Source organism: Chaetodon trifascialis, chromosome 17 (assembly GCF_039877785.1).
Source record: "Chaetodon trifascialis isolate fChaTrf1 chromosome 17, fChaTrf1.hap1, whole genome shotgun sequence".
Taxonomy (NCBI): Eukaryota; Metazoa; Chordata; class Actinopteri; order Chaetodontiformes; family Chaetodontidae; genus Chaetodon; species Chaetodon trifascialis.
The window spans coordinates 12,688,077-12,703,046 of NC_092072.1; the positions used below are offsets into that span (position 1 = coordinate 12,688,077).

A 14,970-nucleotide genomic window follows, 5' to 3' on the forward strand; every position below is an offset into this window, starting at 1 on the left:
CAGTACGTAGACCTGTAGGCTGTTTTATTATGGATTACCAACCAGATAAAGATGGGCAATTTACCTTGGACTCTGACACACAGTAAACAGGCCACTGGGGCCCTTTGGAGTCAGGGCACAGGGACAGCTGCCCGCTGATACCTGCTCGGTTCATGGTCATTGGAGTCAATGCAAAGTTCTTTGGTGAAAAAACAACCTGAAGGTGGGTCCTGGCTCTTACATGCCTGTCTTGTAGATGGGCAGCTGCGTTGGAATGATGATAACTTTACGAAGGAATGACACAGAATAAAACAAGCTCAACCATATCAATGTATGTCTGAAGCGTTTTATTTATCAGATATAAAGTTAGAGATCAAACTCAAAGGCTATATTACCAGCCGATCAGATGCCTGTTTTGCTAGTTTTCTAGCTGTAACATCACCAGCTGTCTGACAAAATTGTTTTGCGAGGTCAAACAATGGCTCTTCCCAGATCCTTCAAGAGAGTCTGAAAACAAAGCAGCTTGGAGCTGCTTCATCCAGTAAGGAGTATTTTGTCCATCTGCTATGCGGCCAAGAATCTCTTTCAAAGTGTAAGCAAACATGCACCGGTCAATTTAAGGTGTTAACAGGTTTCAGTTTTGATTTTTCAACGAGGCCTTTTCAGTGGCTTTAAACAGTCATTACATGCTACAGTGTCTGAGCGGAGGCTAGCGCATAAATATTAATTCATGTTGCACAGGCACAGGTGTGAGCTCATCCGGGATTTTGAAAAAAAAAAAAGAAAAGAAAAACCGTCTTGAGCGTGACTCAGCCAATCACAGCGGAGGACCGCAGCTGATCTGTGAAGGTGTGTAATAATGGCGTGCAGCCAGTCGGAACCACCTGAGCGCTCAACCTGGAAGCAGCCGTAAACGGCTCGCGGTGCGCAGCGCGCCTGCCTCGCGCATATGTGTGGGTTGTGTGTTTGTGTTTAAAGGGCTGCTTTGGGTTGCCGGTGCCTAAACGAGCTGCAGGGGGCATCCTCGCCCTTGCTCGTGGAGATCCCCCCCCCCCCCCCCCACCTCTCCCTCAACACACATACACACACGCGCGCGCGCATATATATTCTCTCTCACACACACTCAGCTCCTCCTGCCAGACTCCCAGGCCAAGCAGCGTCGCCATACGGAACATCCTGCCCTCAGCGGAGAGGGGGAGGAGAGAGAGAGAGAGAGACTTGAGTGTGTGTTCAGAGAGAGAGAGAGAGAGAGAGAGAGAGAGAGAGAGAGAGAGAGAGAGAGAGAGAGAGAGAGAGAGAGAGAGAGACTGAGTGTGTATTGAGAGCGAGGGGGAGAGAGAGGCGAGCTCTGGCGTCCCCCGATAGTAAATCTATCAGGTCTCGAGCAGAAAAACTCTGAGAAACAGACAGAGAAGAGGGAGAAGAGGCCTCGCGTGAATCTCATCGTTTCCCGTTGACCTGGACCATCAGCAGCGCGTGAAGCTTTGGATTAAAAAGCCCGACCAGGAGGACCGCGCGGACGGGCGGCGCGCTCTGAAGTTGGACAGACTACCGAGACAGCGACAGCAAGCAGCAGCAGCAGCAGCGGCAGCTTTTGTCCCCCCCACCTCCCCGAACCCCGTGAAGGCAGCGGCGGCACCGGGAGGCTGTGTCCGCGCACCCCGACCATGAAGCTGCCCTGGCTACTGGCGCTCACGGCGCTGCTTGCTCACGCCGCCACGGTAAGCACCATCCTCAGATCCTTTGTTAACCGGGGAGCTCTTGCGCACACAGGAGACAGGGCATTTTGGGCATGCGTGTGCGTGCGAATATGTATGTGTGTGCGTGCGGTGCGATATCGTTAATGAGACAGTGGTGTCGGTGATCGGTAGGAAACCCTGCACTCGACCTACTTATCAGCCCTTATTGGCCGTCCGTGACTCCCGCTAGGGGGGCTGGCGACTCCCGTGCACCCCCACCCCCCGCTTGACGCACACACCCACACACATACATGCACACACACCAGCCTTTGTGTCTCAGTGTCGGGGTTTATCGTGGCCTGTGTCCCATGAAGTCAGGAGGTCTGTGTGCGTTCATGTGTGTGTGTGTGTGTGTGTGTGTGTGTGTGTGTGTGTGTTGGTAATTAGCGGGTAATCTCTAATTGAGCTTGATTACGGGTCTTCGTGCGGTGTCTCGCTATGTGGTGTCTGTGTCACCAGCTCACATCCTGCCGTTAATTTGAGGGGCTCCAGTCATACTGCGGCTTTAACGACTTTATTAGCGGGTACTCGTGCGTTGGGACGTGTGTGTTTGTGTGTTTGAGGGATTGGATGTCCGATCTCTGTGAGGTGCACGTTCCCTAGATAACGGCGGCCTCATTGTCCGGATGCCAGAATCCGACCAGGGGCATCCTCCCGTTATAACCGGAGGTGTGTGTGCGCGTGCGCGCGTGCGGCAATGTGCGTTTGTGGCTAAAAGTGGGTGGGGTAACGGGGAAGTTAACGGCGATGCGGTGCACGAACGAGGGCTTGGATGGAATGATGTCATCGGGAATCGCGAGGAGGAAAGCTGATTGGGAATGCGCGAGCCCCCCCACCCCTCTTTCTCCACACACACCTCCTCTCCGGAACCATCCACGCCGAGCTTCACGCGCCCCCCATTGCACGCCCACACCTTCCGTTACCGATTAATCCAGATTTATCCTATGAGGAGGAGGAGGTGGAGGAAGAGGAGGGTGGAATCTCATTGAATCATTGAGAGAAAAGGAAGCAAGTACCAAAAATAGTCAAAATGCAGATCTAGTTTTGAATGTACATTAGGAAGAAAACACACTTTATAATACCCTTATAATGTTCCCCTAACCTGCGTCAGTGAGTTTATAATAATCTTTATAATACTACATTATCTCTTTATCTTGACCATCATTCATGGCCAGATTTAGCTGTTAGGGAGCTTTGGGGCAAAAATGTGTTTTTGGCCCCTGATCTCCACCTTCCACCCTCTGTGCAATGTGTATTTACCCTGCTGCCTCCAAGCTCCCGTAAAGTCCAGTGCAGCCAGTACTCCTTTGCTGGAATGATAATTAAAGATCCTCCCCAGACATGTTTGTTTGACTCCTACTTCACTTAAAGGCCGTTCTGTGTTTTTCCCCATCACTCCTGAATCATGCTGATATGTCTCCGGTTTGGAATCAGATTTATGGTGAGCACAGGATGGAATAAACAAGCTTCCAGGGTCAAACTCTGCACATGCTACATCCTGTACAGTGAAAAACACATTCTTTTAGTGGAGGGGAGCTTTAATTTGCTTTAATTTGTGGTAATTTCATTCAACAGAACTTTACTTAGGACTTTGTAGCATGTGAGCACAACCTAGACTGAAATAGCAAAGCTCTTTAAACTGGAATTTGACTCAAGAGACAGCCACAAATTCCCTAAAAATGCAGAAAACACTGTATTTGAGTGGCGCAAGTTCCCTAACAAATTTTCAAATAATTGTATTGCCAAAATCAATTGACATGCATTGCAGCTGAGGCTTTTTGGGCCCCCTCGAGGTCTGCAGCCCCGGGGCCAGTTGATTGGCTTGTTTTGTCTAATTTCTTCACTTCAATGCAATATTTGTATTGTCAACATATTGGAGTGTCATTGTGCTGCCTGTGCTGTGATGCTCCACTGGTTATGACAGCGGTTTTCAACACCACACACACACGCAGGCACGCACGCACGCACACACACACACACACACACACACACACACACACACACACACACACACACACACACACACACACACACACACACACACACACACACACACACACAGTGATTATTACTAGGTCAGTCGGTTGCAGTCTTTGCCAAAGATCCTTGCCCCCCAGCTGACCTAATCTGTCTTTAAGTGTGCAGATGGAGACAGGTGTGACACATATATACACATGCACACACACTCTTAAACATACAGTCTTAGGAGTGCACAGATGGATGAAGGCGTTGCTTAAATATATAACACACACACACACATCAACGGTCTCATAATTGCAAGGCTCACCTCAAGCAGCCCAGGCCTTGAACGTACATGCACACACAAACACACGCACACACACACACACACACACACACACACACACACACACACACACACACACATACACACACACACACACACACACACACACACACACACACACACACACACACAGAGCCCACAGTCACATGCATTTGCTGAAAAGATCTTTCTTTAAATGCTCCTTGGCTTGAAACCAATTGACTCGTGTGTGTGTACGTCTGTGTGTGTACGTGTCTGATCCCTGGTGTCTTGTCTCTGTGTGTATGTCTTGTTATCGGAGATGTGACATCATATCCGGGTGACTATATTTTACATGGGGGACCGATTTTCCCACAGACATCTGTTGTGTCCCACACATAGCCAGTTTTTGTGTGTGTGTGTGTGTGTGCATCCGTCTGCCTTCGTGAGAGTGCTCACTGTCCATCTGTCTGTGTGTGGGCTCAAAAAGATAGTGAATCTCCACTGCCAAAAACTTGTTCTCGCCAGCCCTCGCTCCTTGAAGAGAGAATGTGTGTGCGTGTGTATGGCGGAAAAGCATTGTGTTCTTGAGGATCATGTTTAACTCATGGAGTGAATCAGTGTTTTGTGCCTCCGATAGCTGACAAAGCCCCCCATAGAGAGACGAGGAAAGTAAGAAGGAGCAAGGAAGAGGAAAAAATAGCCAGAGCGAGGCGGATTGAGGGAGAGTGTGGAATGTGAGAGGCAATTTGACACAGGAAGTGGGTCCTTCTCACTCTCCTGGAGGACAAAGTCCCCTCACACACACACACACACACACACACACACACACACACACACACACACACACACACACAAGCTGGCAGGTAGAAAACACTCCTGTTGTGGAGGAGGTATTTCAGGTGTGTGTGTGAAAAGGTGGGTGAGGGTATGGGGGTCACCTTGCAGTGAATGGAGGAAATGAAAAGGATCACGGTTCATATCCGGAGCTGTATTCAGATGGCCGACATCTGGAGGTGAGCATGCACAGAGAGACAGAATAATGACAGCCTTCAGTGGGAAAAACATTTGTCTCCCCTTTCCTCACCCCTTCTCCTCCTTCTGGCTATTTATATGTGTGTGTACTCATGCTGCTCACTCATATCTGAATGCAATTTCTTATCATATGGGAAGGACTGGCTTGGCAGATGTGCTGCATTTGAGTGAAATGATTTTTTTCTCTCTTGTGGAGAAAGTTTTAGCGTTTGATTCAGCTCGGAACTTCCCATTTGCTATTGGACTGATAACGGCGTGCGGGGATCGAGAAACCTGCCGTCACAATACCTGTTATTTCTGGGTGGGCTGAAATAACAAAGGGAGTTTAGAATTTGCAGCAAATTCTGGAGTTCCATTAGCCGAAAAGTAACTAAAAGCTCAGCGCAAATAGAAAACTATGAGGACAAAACAGAGCTGTCCTTATCAGCCTCAAGAGAGCCCAAAAGACCTTTCAGCAGTCTCCTGGACCTTTAACCTCTGATGTCAAACTACACACTAATAAATTAGGTCTTTGCTGTATTGCTCAGTATTCATCATCATCATCATAATCATACTTTGTCTAATCAAACGCATAACTAAGAATCTATTTCTTGAGATTTATGTACAATTACATCAATCTAGCAAATAAAACATGAAGTGTTTTGGTAGCAATTTGTCGTTATTTTCAGTTCTAGTGTCCTCATCTCATTCTATCAGGCTGCGTAGAGCCCCTAACAATCTCCACCAATCAGAAGGCAGCCTGTAGGTAGCCTGAGAGGCAAACCCCAGGGCAAAATAAAATCCATCAACGCTGTAAAATATTTCTAATCCGCGGATTAATCCAGGCTTTTATAGACTACATTATTGTAATTCATTATATCCCTGCCTCAGCCGCGGTGCTCCAGCCAAGGAGGTGAAACTCTCCAATATTTTACTGAAAAGCAAAGATCATTAGAGAGCAGTCCAAAAACGTAAAACAAATATGTGCCATAGAGCTTTGTTCTTTCTTCTTTCCTCTCTCATTTTTCATCTCACAACCCCTCAGATTTATCCAGGTTGGTCATCCACCAGCTGCAACAGGACAATGCTGCTCATGCACTGATGCTCAACAATGCACCAGTCACAGAGGCCATGTTACTGCAGTATTAGTACTTTTACTTTTGATATTCTGAGTATATTAAGCTGATAATGCTAATACCTCCTCAAACGCAGGAAAGGTGCTTTCTAACTAAATTGTTATTTACTAATACCCAGGCTGAGGTGCCATATTGTTGCACTTCCTAGACTGTGTGAATCTCTTTTCACACTGCCAGTCACTGCTTAGGAAGTACCTGTTTTCTTCACTCATTTGGCTCCACAACATTGTGCAACACTAAACTTCCCCTGTGGAATGTGTTCAAGTCATCCCACGAATTAGAAAGAATGCAGTTAGAGACTGAATTCATCCAGCTGGAAAGTTTGGCTCCTTCGCCACCACCAGTAACACAAGTGCCGACACGCTTACTCACATATATGCACCAATGCACATTAACATTAAAGGCCTGATTATACACACAGATACAGTGCATTCACACACGCACACACACACACACACACGCACGCACGCACACACTTGCATTGCTAGTGAATAGTGGTGTGCGGCAGTTTTGTTGATTCAGTGAGTCAGAGGGAGACGGAGAACGCTGGAGGTGTTTTAGGTAGGTCAAAACCAGCTAGAAACACAGCTCATGTAGATACTAAACACACACACACACACACACACACACACACACACACACACACACACACACACACACACACACACACACACACACACACACACACACACACACACACAAAGTCTCCTTTGCAGTAATTGGGCAGCGCTGAGCAGACATACATACATATTCTCTGGAGAGGGGGGTGAGATGAATATAGAGAGAAGGGGAGGGAGGGAGGGAGAGGAGAGGAATGGAAAAAAGGGAGGTGTACAGACAACAGGATAATGAGAAAGAGGGAAGGAGTGGAGGGAGTAAAATGGAGAGAGGTGAGGATGGAAAAAGAGTTAATGGCAATGGCGAGATGGGGATGCTAGATAGCGAGGGGAAGACGAAAGCAAAGGGAAAGTGATTGAGCGCTGAGTGATGGAAAGAGGATGCAAGTGGAGAGGGGAGGTAGAGCCCAGAAACTGAGCGGAGGATGGGACCGGGAGTGGAAAGGAAGAGTGGGAGGCAAGAGGAAGAGGAGATGGGGAATATTGGGACATGGCGACAGAGAGAGGGGGGGATGATGGGGACGACGGCCAGAGGATGGAGCGAGGCCAAAAGGACGGAGACGGAGGGATGTGGAGAGAGAGGGAGAGAGCGAGGGTGGGGGAGGGAGGCGTGCACTGCTCATTCCCAGGAGACCGTGCTCTACCTGCTCTCCACGGCCGTTGCCATGACAACCAGCATGGCTGCCGCTGTCACAGCTTTATTGCCCCTCTCTCCGTCCCCTCCCTCCACTTCTCCTCCGCTCTCTCTCTCTCTCTCTTCCATTCTGTTTTGTCTCGTCTTTTTTCCCTTGTCACCTCTGTTGCTTCTCTCATTCACAGCTTTTCATATCTCATTCCCTGTTTTCCGACTCTTCTCCTCTTCCTCCTTTCTCTTTGTCTCTTCATGCTACTCCCTTTGCCCCTTTTTCTTCCTCCTCTCCTCCTCCTCTCTCCTCCATCTGTCCCACTACTATAAATTAAAAAATAGAGAAGGGATGAGATGGCAGTCACGTTTCACCTTTACTTGTGTGTGTGTGTGTGTGTGTGTGCATGTGCTTGTGTGTGTTTGTGCTATTAAAGGACTCTAAATTAGAGAGCATAAACGCAGTGCCGGCTCCCAAACCCACAAAGCATGCTGGGATCTTTCTATGTTAGAGCGTTTGCTATAAATGAAAACCTCAGAAACAGGGCGCCTCCCTCCCACTAACAAACCTTTATGTGTGTGTGTGTGTGTGTGTGTGTGTGTGTGTGTGTGTGTGTGTGTGTCACAGATGCCCTTCACCAATAACATTAATACTGTTAAGATGCTGTTCATATTTTTTTTGTTTCATTTTTCACTCATATTATTCATGTGTATCTGTATCTCCTTTGCGGTACCCTCTTTCCTCACGTGTTTCCGTAGCGACGGGGTAATTGGGTTAACGAAGGGCCGGATGGGCGGGGTCATGCAGACCTGAAATCCAATACGGTCCAATGGGTCTACAGGAATGCATATTTCCTGGCAGGCGGCTGATAAGAGTGGTCTGAGGCCGCGATAACGCCAGCCTCCACGCTTCCGACCAGACCCTGGCCTCCATCTGACCTCCAATACACAGCTCCCGCCATCTCCCTCTCCATCTGTTTATCTGTTGGTTATTTTGTCAGCAACTTTACATTTATTCATTTTTCTCACTTCAACTTTTTGCATTTTTTCCGGCCTGAGTTTATAGTCTAGTCAGACCTGAGTCTGTTGATGAGTTTTCCTTGGAGATGGATCTGTTAACATACAAGTTCAGTAACTGTGATGATTTCATGGTTTAGGATCAGAGCTGCTGTGACTCAGTTGACTGAAGATAAATCTTCTTGTTTGGGTTTTGAGTTTTCTGAAGTCATTTTTTATAGAAATAATGCCAAACATTCTCTGGTTTCTACTTGTAAAATGAGAATATCTGCTGGTTTTCTTATGATATCAAACTGAATATCTTTGGTTGTTAGATATTGAGATATTTGTTAAGATATTTGGAAACATTGCCTCTGACTTTTTTTGAAATCGTGATAGAAGTTTTTTCTTCTTTTCTTCCTTTATGGCATTGATTCCTAAAATGATCATTAATTGCAGTTTCAATCGCGTCAATTGAGGCGTTTCAGGCTCCCTGGCGGTAGGTTTTTAAGGCGTCGACCGCCACAATCACAGTGTCTGACTTAAAAACATAAAATGGCCAAAAAAATCCTTTTCAGAGAGCCCCTCGCGGCTTCCAGCTTCTTAAGTTTGACAATTTACTGCTCTTCTTTGATTTATATCTTTGTAAATTGAATTTTGCGACTGATGGTACTTTGGGCTCCTGGAACTTGTTTTTCACATTTTATAGACCTAACAGTCGTCCGTGGACACTTGACAGGTATTGATTTGGCTGTAAAATAATATGATCAACTGTGCTGTTTTTCTATGATATAGTAAAAAACAAATGATAAAACCTTGGAACAAGGTTGTAGTTCTCGCTCCAGTTGGCCGCTAATGACACCAAATCTCTTCCACATTGATGCTCTGTGCAAGGCGCTTGTTTCCTTGGCTGCATGTCATTGGCTGAGCCATTTTTGAATGCCCCTGGCTGGAAATGCTATCACTCTTCCTCTAGGAGCCCATCTTTGAAAATGACCACTTTGGCCACTCAGAGCCTGCTTAAGTTTGTTTGTACTTAATAGCGGCGGAGAGTGTTGGTAAATGAAGACACAGTGGAAGATAGAGAGTGTGTGTCCTTGCAGGGGATTGTCTCTTAGGCTCTTTGGTTGAGATCAAGTAAAACGGGAACGACGTCGAGCCAAATCCAAATGGAGGAGATTTTATGTGGGTGAACATTTGAATGGCTTGTTGTATTGTCATGCAGTCGTTTGTGGAGGTACTTAACTCACAGCTTTCATGTCTCAGGGCGTGCTGGTGGGTGCAGGGAAAGGGACACGGGTCGGCACTTGAAGGAGAAAAGTTCAGTGAATCACAGTCAGATTTTCCAAGATGCATGCACGCACATGATTGGTTGTATAAATGGTTTGTCACCCAATTTGTCATCACTTCATTTTGTCTTGTCTTTGATCTGTCGGCGGCACAGTTTCTATTTTCAAACGACCTTCATGTCATCGTTTCCTCTGATAACAAAGAGATTTTGTCAGTTTTGATTTACAGATTTCCATTTCTGATGCATGTTTTTCATCAAGGCAGAGAGAGAATTAATTACAGCTTTATTTTTAATTGTAAGTCGGTCTTATCTGTGGGGTTTTACAGAGCAATATTTCATCAGCATTTCATTAAGATTCACACTGTGACAGAGATCTGCTTGTTTGCATACTGATGGGTACAACCTTTGTGTGTGTGTGTGTGTGTGTGTGTGTGTGTGTGTGTGTGTGCGTGCGTGCTTAATTGGTCACCGGTTACTCAATGGCTTTTAGGAAGGACACAGGAAGTGAGTATTTATAGATCCAGCCTTCAAGCTTCAAACCAGGAGGGAGCTTCCTGAGTACTGCACAAAGGGGGGATTTTATATACGTGTGTGTCTTTACGCATGTGTGTTTACATGTGAAACAGAGGCGGAGGAGGTGATGGAGGTGCACAGGGAGGCCGCTTGTGCGAACGAGAGCGAGAAGTACTGTGTGCGAAAGGCATGTGACTGTGTATGTGTGTGTTTGAATTATTTAGCCCAGCGTCCCGACAGAGGAGTGAACGAGGTCAGGAGCTCATTGCTGCAACGTTTTCTCTCTCTCATCCATCCATCCATCCATCTCTACACCCTCCACCCACCAGCCCTCTTCCTCCTCCTCCTCCTCCTCCTCCATCGCTGTAGAGCTCCTCGTTTATTCTGCCTGTCTTAATAAACAGGAACTTAGTAACAAAAGGCTTCCCACATGTTACTCATGTCCCCTCAATTATCGGCAAGCCGTGAGGGAAAAACATCGATCCAATTAAATACAGACAATGAAACCCACTCTGTGTGTGTGTGTGTGTGTGTGTGTGTGTGTGTGTGTGTGTGTGTGTGCGTGTGCGTGCGTGGGGACCCTCTCAAGTAAACCTTTGAACCCTGGTGCTTTAAAGGGCTCTTTCAAAGACATTTGCAGTTTGAACGAGCCACTGAAGCTAATGAGCTGTGTGTGTGGAAGACTGAAAAAGTGTGTGTGTGTGTGTGTGTGTGTGTGTGTGTGTGTGTGGTTGCAAGGGTAGGGATTCTGTAATATTGCTTGGTGTAGGGTCTCTCTCCCATAAGGCCTATTGTAAATGCCTCCACATATATTCACATGCAGTCAAACACACACGTGCTCACATGTTTGTACTTCTACCTGTGTGAGGACACTCGTTGACACATTCCTTGACTTTAACCTTAACCCTAACCCAAAGCCTTCTACCCTGACCTCACCTAAACCTGATTCTACCCTTACTCTCAAAACCAAGTCTGAACCCTCAAACAGCCTTTTTCTGAAGATCTGTCCAGAAATGAGGACCAGCCAAAGTCCTCACTTTCCAAAAATGACCTCACTCCCAAGGTCTAAAGCTTCAAATCGGTTCTCACAAAAAAGCTGTAGAAGTGCACACACACATGTTTGTGGCAGCAGGTGATTCATTCTTAATCTTTCATTCCAACAGTTGTGGATTAGCCCTAATCTCAGCCAGCAGAGACCCAGGTCTGAAAGGCTGACTGACACCGAGTTTGTGTGTGTGTTTGGATGTGTGTGTGCGAGCCTGTGTATTGTTTATTAAACCGTGTGTGTTACATGATAATTGTTTCCCGTGTTGGACTGAATGGGGCGTCTGTCTGACAGGACATGATATGGCAGACACACACGACAGATTGACAGGTCACACAGCACTGAAACATTAGACACAGCAGGAGGTGGAGGAGGAGGAGGCCCTGATGGAGGAGAGGCATGACTTCTTTTGACATTAATTCTGTTTTTGACATTTTAAAATTAGTTCAATCTTCCCCAGTGTGAGTTACAGATGTATGAAGCTGCATAGAATTGCTAAGAATCGTTTAATCTTTTTCTTCTTTCAGTGAACAAAGCACCAGGAAACAATGAAAAATGCCCGTCACTGTTTCCCAGAGCTAAATGTGATTTAATCAAATTGTCACATTTGAGACATTGGAACCATCAAATGCTTGACAGTTTTCCATGAAAAGTTATTTTTGCTGCTTAATTGGTTGTCAAAATAGTTGATTTTCTGTCCGTGGATTAATTATTGCTGCTCTATTCTGCTTTAGTTGTGGTGAGTGGAGCTGATACAAAACAGGACCACAACCAAACTGATTTATTTGATGCCTTATGCTGAGGTTTTTTCTGCAAAACCCTTTTTTCGTTGAACAGATGAAGCTCACATGTTAATTGGTTTCTAAACAGAAACTAAAATTGGGCTGCACATAATGATGAATTATTCAGTTTTTCATTCCTTTCAATCTACCAAAATCTGTTGATTGTTTTTGTTTTTTTGTCTATAAAATGTCAGAAAGCAGTGCTCATCACTGTTTCTCACATCTGCTTATTTTGTTCAGCTAAAAGCCCAAAACCGCAAGATGTTCAAATTACAGAAACAGGCAGAAAACATAACAAAGCGGCAAATCCTCGCAGTTGACACCACAACTCGCACATGTTTTTTTTGTTTTTTTGCTTGATAAATGACTGAAATAATTAATTGAGCGTCAGAATAGTTAGAAATTTGTTTTCTGTTGTTTGTTTCAGTTCTAAAACACAGTCTACAACAGGCTGAATTTAAATCAGTAAATATCTGATTAAAGCATGAGTAACCAGCCTGTGATTCTGACCAGATATTTGATGCCAGCTTTCAGGACTACAGACACTTTTCTGTCAGTACTAGAAAAAGACTGAGTTTAAAAAATCAGGCCAGCAAGATATAAGAAAAAAGGAAAAAAGAAAAAGGCACTTCCATCTCCAGTTTTTGGCTTTTTCTAGTGAAATCAGAGTGTGTTTCTCTCCCTCCTTCGTTACTCACAGCTACAGATGAATTCCTATCAGTCCCAAAATAATCCTGAGGTTCAGGTGTCGCGGTGGCCCAGCGGTTACGAGGCAGACCACATGATTACAGCATCCCAACTCTGAGTCTGCTTTATATCCCCTTAACACCCAACCCTAATTTTGACAAGAATTATTTGTCTTATTCTTTGCTGAACAGAAATTGTATCTTAACAGCACACGTGGAAAAAAAAAATCAAATAAAAAAACTGAACAAAGCAGAAGGCATTGCAACAGATTTGAAAGTGATTAGATATTGTGTGGAGATGGAGGGAGAAGAGATTTGAAGAGAGTGAAGGGGGAATGAGGTCAGAGGCAATCACAGACAAAAGTGATATTAAAGCAGGGGTGGTGGCTAAAGTGCAGCAGAGGGAGGCAAAAAAAAAAGAAAAAGGCAGATTGGAGAGGAGAAGAAAATGCGGCAGCCAGGAGAGGAGAGGAGGGGAGGGACGAGGCAGAGAATAGAATTTGTTAATATGTAAAAGTGGTAAAAGGATATGAGCGGCTCATCAGAAAATAGCATGAGATGAATGAGGAGGGATTGGCTTTAGGTAGAGCGAAATGATAAAAGAGCATGGGCGCTGACGAGCAAAGAAAAAAAGAGAAAATGAAAGGGAGATGGATGGGCTGGATTGGTGTCCTGGTAGCAGCAGAGGGAGAGAGACTGGTGGTTAACGCAGGCCCGTAAAGAGCTTAGAGCAGCTGAGACGGATTGAATGGAGAGAACAACCTGGACAGGATTACATGGAGACAGAGCAGAGAGGAGGCCTGCAAGAGCAAGATCGTATCACAGCACATATATTTCCCTGCCCTCCAGTTACACATTTCCACCAGTGTGCACCGAAACTGTCCACCAGCTCCACAATTGTGCCTTAATTAAACCAAGCCCACGGTATCAGGCAATTACTGGTCACCGATTGTTATACCAAACACTCTGGAGCTAATCTACGTGTTAGACAATCATTCACCAGCCATTAGTTCCTTAAATCCACCTGTTAATTAATTAGTCAGTGAGTAATGTTGCCTGCGGAGGGATGAAGCCGTCTTTAACTGCGCTGCTAAAGAACAGTCTGAGGTGAATGAACGCGCTCGCACCCGAAGCTTGTTGTAATATTTATGTTTGAGCTGGAGTGATTCAACAGAAGGAAGATAACACTGTCTGAGTGGCAACAGGGAACTCCTACCAGAATAATATGATGCTGTTATCTATTAATCCTCGTTATCTACTTGCTGCTCACACCTACCAGCTGTATGCATTCGTGAACATTGCTTGATATACCATGTAGCAGTGGTCCCTGATTGGATCGTACCATCTTAAAGGAACATTTCTGGGATATATGCTTCATTTTCTGGCTGCCCATCAGTGAGATTATAGGACTGATATTGTGTCTGTGTGTTCGGCATGTAGCTAAAGTCTGATCACGGTTAGCTTTGCTTAACATATGGACTGAAAGCACGGGGAAACAGCCAGCCTTGCTCTGTCCAAAATGAATCCGTAAACCAACAGCAGTTTATCATAGCAGACAATTTATTTATCCCAATGCTACTGTGGGGGTTGCCAGATATGATCAATAAAAACAGGTTTTAGTTTTGCCTCCAAACCTGGCAACGGCGAGTCTTCAGGGATGCTGCGCGCAGTCAATGCATTCAGCTGTTGTTCACCAGGAACGCAAATTAGCATAAATCCCCCAAATGCTGAACTGTTCCTTTAAAATGGGACCCCTTGTTGCTGACTGCATACTTCTATTAGCATGACTCTGCAAAGAGTTGTTGAAATTATTGAAGAGGACTGATGATGAAAAATTAAGAAAAGTCAGGATGATATTGTGTCTCTGAGGGGGTGGGTGCATATCTTGTGACCTTCTGTGGGTCCTGTTCACAGACTGGGAGCCACTGCGGCCGTACAATCAAATCAGATGATGCTAAATATTAAATATCTTGTGCACATATGCCAAAGGCAACACATGAGCCATTCACTGAATGAAATCAGGACAAAGCAAACGTCTTATTTCCTTCCTCGTCCCTCTGATTCAAGTCTTCTGACATTGATTTGTTAGGGTTAATTGGTATCTCATGATAAATATGTGATTAGGTCACAAGCAGTCGGTCTGCTTGGCCCATTAAGACACAGACCATATGCTGCTCTCGCCATATTGAGAGTTGACTGCGCCGCCAGATCTCACAACCTGCGTAATTAGTGTTCGATATCAAGGACTGTTATGATACATGAAGAATCAATCGGCTATCTGGCTGCG

At 45.5% G+C, this 14,970-nt stretch overlaps 1 protein-coding gene across 1 annotated transcript in view; it reads left to right on the top strand.

Moving 5' to 3' along the window:
* Positions 1–1,060: 1,060 nt before the first annotated feature.
* sdc3 (syndecan 3) overlaps positions 1,061–14,970 on the top strand; it is a 34,965-nt gene continuing 21,055 nt past the window's right edge. Inside the window, exon 1 of the mRNA XM_070984207.1 lies at positions 1,061–1,700. Within this exon, the coding sequence (XP_070840308.1) occupies positions 1,647–1,700 (54 nt within the window). The 5' untranslated portion in view covers positions 1,061–1,646. The remainder of the gene's footprint in view (positions 1,701–14,970) is intronic.